The 7,648-nt window shown below is 40.4% G+C and overlaps 1 protein-coding gene across 1 annotated transcript; it reads left to right on the forward strand.

Moving 5' to 3' along the window:
• Positions 1 to 6,475: 6,475 nt before the first annotated feature.
• On the forward strand, positions 6,476 to 7,414 carry LOC110729409. Its single transcript, XM_021909151.1, has one exon. It carries the CDS (start codon positions 6,476 to 6,478, stop codon positions 7,412 to 7,414), a length of 939 nt encoding a protein of 312 aa, XP_021764843.1.
• The last annotated feature ends 234 nt before the right edge of the window (positions 7,415 to 7,648 follow it).

Below are 7,648 nucleotides of genomic sequence, written 5' to 3' on the forward strand. Positions count from 1 at the left end.
GTACCAGTCAATTCAAGTCAATTCATTAAAAGAGTCAATGGTTTAATTTTACAGCGTTTGGTCAAGGAAAGAAGGATGTTTAATCAAAGACAACACCTTTATACAAGTACTCCTCTTTGATAGACCGGTTCAAAAAAAGGAGAAAGATAAGAATGACAGCCAGTCAAGAAGATTTTGATAAACTCCAAGAAACTGTGAATGGCCTTGCTGAAATGCTCAAGAGACTTAGCACTCGAATGGAAAGGGCTGAGGACCCTACCAAGCAAGTACCAACGGAGACGATCAAGCGCATCAAAGACAGTCTATGTCAAATATCCAAAAATTACAAATACCTTAGTATAAGCTCTAAAGGGGTCTTAGTGGACAAAGACATTCTTCCACAGAAGTTCTCTTCCAATGGCATCCCTAAGTTCAAACCCTTACTTTCATTTGAGGGCTTTTGAGACAATCATGGAGATCAAGGGGATTTACAAGAAGGTTTTCCCTTCGCTCTTCTCTCTCTCCCTAGAACTAGTATGCTAATATGGGTGCCCACAAAATTGCTACTTGGGCGATCATTACACATGTTTTTATTGATAAATACAAATGTAATATTCAAGTAGATACCGATCATAGGGATCTTGAAATTCTCAAGCAAAAAGAGAATGAAGGTTTTACTGCATTTTATAATAGATGGAAGGAAACTTTTGCTAGAATGATTGAAGTTCCGAGTGAAAAGGAATATGTAAGAATGTTCATTAAGAACCTCCAAAAACAAATACCAAAAACACTTGAAATGTCAATGCAACTTGAATACCTTCAAAGCTGTCTATAATATAGGTATTGAAATTGAAGATGACATTGTGAAATAGAAAGATGCTAACAATAGTAACAACAGTGGCTGGAAAGGAAAGAAGAACGACAATCCTTCTTCTTCCAAGAACACCCACTCTAGTAACAATGTTAGTACCTTTAATCTTAATGATGACCTAGCCATGGATAACCCAGGGTCAAGAAGGCAACTAAGGAAAGAGTTCACCCCTATTGGGATGAGCTATGACACCGCCTTTGATCGACTCCATGCCAAAGGGATTATTACTCCTATTGGACCAATGCAAGATCCTCTACCTGAAAGGAGAACATCCAATTGGAATCCAAATGCACACTGCAAATACCATCAAAGTAGGGGCCACTCTACTGAAAGTTGTTGGAAGTTAAAAGAAGCTATTCAGTACTTGATTGATAACAACAAACTTCCAGTGCCTCTTGCTAGTAAGAAGCCAAGCATCAATAATTCTCTACTTTTTGATTCCTTGGCAATTTCTGATGATCAAGAACCATTAGATCCATCACTGCTTATTAAGCCGGTTGAAAATACTTCAATGGAAGAGATTCATGCCGTTGAAGAAGAAGAGGAAATTTTCTTTGACGCCATGACTGATTTCCAAGACGAGACTACCAATAAGGACATTGCTAGTCCCTACCAAAATTCCATCAATGTGGAATTGAATAACCTTTGTGACGCTCTTCAAGAATTAAGCCTTGAACTTCAAGTCCTTTATAGGAAAGTACACAAGTTAGAAAGCAAGCCTATCCTTACAAAAAGTGTGATGCCTCTTCTTCCTCTCATAGGCCAAACATCGTTGGAAGAAAGCCATTTATTTTCAAAGTTGTTGAGCCACAAGAAAAAAGAAACAAGAGGGCTTATACACCCATAGGCACTACTTATGAAAAAGCCTTTGACATGCTCCTCGACAGGGGTATGGTCAAGCTTCTTGAACCCAAACCACTCGAGTCCCTTAGAAGAATGGAAAAATTCTACTGCAAGTATCATCAATTTGGAGGTCATACAACTGAAAAGTGCTTCAAGTTCAAGGAATATGTCCAAGGACTTATAGATGATGGGAAAATTTTCATCAACATCCCAAGAATGGATAAACTTTTCATCAACATCCCAAGAATGGATGCCAGTAGAATGTGGGACAATAATACCAACATCAATGGAATTTGGGACAGTGACGATGAAGACATATACCTCAAGGATATGGTGGAATCACCACTTGCTGCGCTCTGCCCACTTGAAGACAATGATGACATTTGGGATGAGGACTCCCCGATCACTGTGCTTACAAGGTCTGGGAGAGTACAACAACCAGCCACAACTGTGCCTATACCTACAACTCAACAATGTCCAATACCCATTATTGAAGACAATGACATTGTCAAGCAACTCAAAAAGACCAAGGTGGAGATGAATGTTTGGAAGCTTCTAGCTTCGTCTCATGAGCATAGGGTTGCAGTAATGGATGCTCTAGCAACGGTAGGAATAAATTCCGAGACTACTCCAGAAGGTTTGGCCAACTTCCTCGCAAGTGACCTCCCCAATCCCCACAATTTAATCATCTTTTCTAATAAAGACTTACCGCCGGAAGGTGATAAACATAACAAACCTTAAACCTCACAGTGGTGTGCAAAAGAATGAATGTGCCAATGACCCTCGTAAACAATGGTTCATTAATCAATGTATGCCCACTTTGCACTGCTAAAATGTTGGGGATAAAGGATGAAGACTTAACTCCATCCACACAAGGCATAAGGGCCTATGACAACGCTCATTGCCAAGCCCTTGGAACCATCACCATGATTGTTACTGTAGGGGTCATTGAACATAGCACTACTTTTCAAGTAATAGATATCAAGGCATCATTCAACCTACTGTTGGGACGCCCTTGGATCCATGACCTTAAGGTCGTCCCTTCATCTCTCCACCAACAAGTAAAGGCTATAGTTGGAGGAATTCCTATCACAATCGATGCGTCCCCTATTTGAATCAAAGCGATTGACAAACAAATCATTCATGTGGAGCACGATGCGCATGACAAAGATTTATGGGGGCTTCAATGCCGAAGAGGTCTTTTATCGAAGAAGATGAAAAAACCCCTCTTGACTATAATAACCCCCACTCGAATCTCGTTGTTAATGCTATTCTTAAAAGACAAGGACACTTTTCTGGAATGCCTTTGGGAAAGAAGAAAGAAATAGCTAAGCGTATGGGACTTCCTAGCCTCCCTAAGAGGGACACTTTTGGACTTGGATTCAATCCAACTCTAGAGGACCTCAAGCAAGCCTTGGAAAAATCCAATGCACGGAGAAGAGCTCGTGCCCCGAAATATACAATACCAATAGATCCAAACCCTTTCACTTTGAATGGAAAATTTATAAAAGAAGGAGAAGACTACCCATGCTATGAATTCCATGAACCACTTGTCAGGAATAGGGTACGCCAACCTGGGTTCGAAATCTTCTTGGATTGTAACTTTCTAGATGAGATTCCTGCTCCTATCTATAAGGAACGAGCACCCCCATGCTTTGACTTTAATGTCATGGGTCTCCTATTTGGATACGAGAAAAATGATCTTAGCTAAGTGCATCTATGATAACTCTGCACTCATACAGACTGCCTTACAAAGCGAAATCACTCCAGCGGAAGGACTAATCCAGGGATAGCGCAAGACCGTGAAAGTGACTACGCCAAGTGGAAAGAAAATATCTATAACTACGGGAGAAGGCCCCATGTTCGATGAGTCTGAGTCTGAGCCTGAGTTTGAGTCTTCTATCGTCGAGTCTTCCAAGTCTCTTGTAGTTGCACCCCTTACTATTAAACCTAGCTTAGAATCTATCCCTAGAATAGTTAGTGGTCAGGTCTGTATAGACCTTTCCACTACTAGAAAACAGCCAATCAACGACGGAAAAAATCCATCGGAAAACCCTAAAATTCCGTTAGAAGGCACCGTCGCATTACACTCTGTAGGAATTTCGCGATATTCCGAGGGAAATTCTGTCGGAAAGGTCCATTCCGACGGAATTTCCGACGGATTTTGTTCTGTCGGAAACGTCAAAAAAAAAAGAAAAAAACAGCGCCCCCCCCCAACCCTTACCCCACCCATATCCACCACTGCCCACACCACTGCTCACCACCCCAACCCACCCCCACCACCAACCCACACCACCAGCCCACCCCCTGCCCCCCTACCCACGCATACCCCACTGCCCCCTACCCACCGTAAACCACCCAGCTCCACCCCGTAAACCACCTACCACCCACAAAAAAACCAACAAAAATACACAAAAAACAACCAAGCAAAAATAAATCAACAAAAATAAACTCAAATTAAACAACGTAATCAAACATTAGCCACATAATCGAAATTAACCCACAATAATTAAAAAAAAAAATCAAAGCAAATTAATAGAAACAAAACGAAGACATACCTTCAATTCCACCTCCAAAACCTCGAATTTGGGATTATATGGTTAAATTCGACCATAAAAACTCCAGATCTGGAATTTTTATGGTCGAATTTGACAATAAACACCATAATTGTTGACAACCACCAGACCACACTCGAGGATGAAGGAGAAAGAAAATGAAACCGAAAAAGGAAACGAAAATGAAGTAAAACGAAAAATAAAATGAATAAGGAAACGAAAATGAAGGAGAACGAAAAAGAAAACGAAAAAGGAAAAGAGGATGAAGGAGAACGAAAAAGAAAACGAAAAAGGAAAAGAAGATGAAGGAGAACGAAAAAGAAAACGAAAAAGGAAAAGAGGAAAGAGAACGAAGGAGAAAGAAAATGAAGGAGAAAGAAGGAGAACGAAGAACAGAGAAAGAAAGAAGGAGAAAGAGGAACAGAGAAAGAGAAGAGGAGAGGAGAGAGAAAGAGAAGGAGAAAGGGGAAGGAGAGTGGCAGAAATGAGGGGGGGTTTGGGTTGTTTTAGGATTTGGGTTTAATTTAAAAGGGTTCTCATTTATTTATTTTTTTAATTAAGATTCCGACGGGAATTCCGTTGGAAATTTCCGACGGAATATTAATCCGTTGGAAATTTTCGACGGAATATTAATCTGTCGGAAATTTGGGATTTCCGAGGGAATATTCCGTCGGATATTTTCGATGGATATTAATTCCGTCGGAAAAGGTACGTTACGATGGAATATCCCGTCGGAAGCCTATAGTTCTGAGGGAATTAATTTCCGTCGCAAGATTTCCGACGGATTTTCCGTCGTAACGTACTTTTTCTGACGGAATTTTCTAACAGACCCTAATTCCGTCAGAAAGTTCAAACTATCCGACGGAATTTAGGTCCGTCGGAAAATGGCCTATTTCTAGTAGTGTTCTCTTTTTGATGGAATGATTAAGGAATTTAATAATATGACTTTTTCCGCTTACTCGTATTATTCCCTCACCTAAGATGACGAGTATTGCTTTGCTAATGATGAAAATGACAAAGAAATAATTAAAGCAATGGAAGCACTTGAGAATAAAACGACAATAATCGAAGAAACTGAAACTGTTAACATCTCAAAAGATCCCAATATTAAAAGAGATAATTAAAGCAAAAATTACGTCAAATGAAACCTGACGTAGCACTTAAAATAAAAAAAGAAATTCAAAAACAAATAACTGTAGGTTTTATCAAGGTGTCCAAGTATCCACAATGGGTCGGTAATGTGGTACCAGTTCCCAAGAAGGATGGTAGGGTAAGAATGTGTGTCGACTACAGGGATCTCAATAAGGCTAGCCCAAAAGACGATTTTCCTCTACCACACATCGACATTCTAGTAGATAATACAGCCAATCACGTACTTCTCTCGTTTATGGATGGGTGCGCAAGATACAACCAGATTCTCATGGAAGAAGAAGTCATGGAAAAGACTACCTTCATAACACCATGGGGCACATACTGCTATACAGTGATGCCATTCGGATTGAAAAACGCGGGTGCTACGTACCAAAGAACAGCAATTGCCTTACTTCATGACATGATGCATAAGGAAGTCGAGGTGTATGTGGACAATATGATTGTAAAATCTAAAGATCGCCCTGGTTATCAAATAGCCTTGAGAAAATTCTTTAAAAGGCTTCGCAAGTACAACATGAGACTAAATCTAGCCCAAGTGTGCATTTGGGGTTACCTCTGAGAAACTTCTAGGCTATGTCATTAGCTTTAGGTGAATCAAAAAAGACCCCACTAAAATCAAGGCTATCATGTCAATGTCGCCGCCCAAGACCGAGAAGCAAATTCAAGGATTCATTGGCCGCTTGCAATACATAATTAGATTCATATCAAAACTCACCATGGTGTGCGAACGAATATTCAAGAAACTTAAGAAAAAATGTGCCAGTAATATGGGACGATGAGTGTCAAGAAGCCTTTGATAAAGATCAAAGCCTACCTTGCAAATCCTCCTGTATTAGCGCTAGCATTACCAAACATTCCTCTTCGTCTATACTTGACAGTCACCAAAGAGACAATGGGGGCTATGCTCACACAAGAAGTGGAAGGCAAAGAGAATGACATCTATTACTTAAGTAAGAAAATGCTTGAATATGAAGTCCGCTACACACCACTTGAGAAGTTGTTCCTCGCACTTGTGTGGGCCACGACGAAGTTAAGACATTACATGCTCGTTCACACAGTCCATGTGGTGTCTCGAATGGATCCTCTCCAGTATCTCTTTGAGAAATCCACGCTTAATGGAAGAATATCAAGATGGACAGTCAACTTAGCTCAATTTGACCTAGGGTTCATGCCTCAAAAGTCCATCAAAGGATCCGCCATCTCTGATTTCTTGGCAGACTTTCCAATTGAAGACTCAACACCAGTGCAAGAAAATGATTTTCCTGATGAAGAGTTAATGGTCACTGAGGATGACACTTGGACATTATACTTTGATGGTGCATCTAACCAAAAAAGATGTGGCGTAGGAGTCCTATTAGTGTCACCCAAGGAAGAGCATGTTCCAATTTCCATAAAGCTCGACTTCGACGTTATCAACAATGCTGCGGAATATGAAGCATGTGTGGTAGGCCTCGAAACACCGTTAGCGTTAGGAGTTAAAGAACTTCACATATTTGGAGATTCATCCCTTATCATCAACCAAATTTTTAAAAGGTGGAAGGTGAGGAGTGAAAGTCTCGCTCCATATCAAACTTACTTGGAAACCCTTACTGATCAACTCGAAAAGGTAGAGTATACATTCCTACCTAGAGAGGAAAACCAATTTGCTAATGCCTTGGAAAGACTAGCCTCGATGGTTAGAATTCCTAAGGAAATTGAGGAAATGCCTCTAAATATAGAGAAAAGACATAAGCCTGCTTATGTTCAAGCCATCGAGGATGAAGAAGAAATACAAGAGGATAAAGAAGAACCATGGTACACAAACATCCTCAACTATGTCACTAAAGGGGAATATCCACCTAATGCTGACAAAAGAGCGAAACGTGCCTTAAGACTCTTAGACTCATATTTCGTTCTCATAAAAGGTGAACTTCATAAAAGGGCACCTAAAGGAAGAGCTCTCCAATGCGTAGGCAAAAAGGAAGCTCCAAAGGCAATGAGATTATCCACAAAGGAGCATGTGGAACACACATGAATGGTAAAATGCTAGTCCAAAAGATCATGCGCCAAGGCTCTTATTGGACTACCATGGAAAGAGATTGCCATCAATATGTGAAAAGATGTGCGAAATTCCAAATATATGCCAATTTGCAACATGTTCCACCATCCCTTCTTTACACCTACACTTCTCCATGGCCATTCTCAACTTGGGGAATAGATATCATTGGAAATATCACTTCCCCCGGATTAGGAGGTCATGAATACATTC

The sequence above is a fragment of the Chenopodium quinoa genome, unplaced genomic scaffold, assembly GCF_001683475.1.
Source record: "Chenopodium quinoa cultivar QQ74 unplaced genomic scaffold, ASM168347v1, whole genome shotgun sequence".
NCBI classification, from domain to species: domain Eukaryota; kingdom Viridiplantae; phylum Streptophyta; class Magnoliopsida; order Caryophyllales; family Amaranthaceae; genus Chenopodium; species Chenopodium quinoa.

Coding starts and splice junctions, on each gene's coding strand:
- LOC110729409 (XM_021909151.1), top strand. CDS start 6,476: ATGGATCCTCTCCAGTATCTCTTTGAGAAATCCACGCTTAATGGAAGA.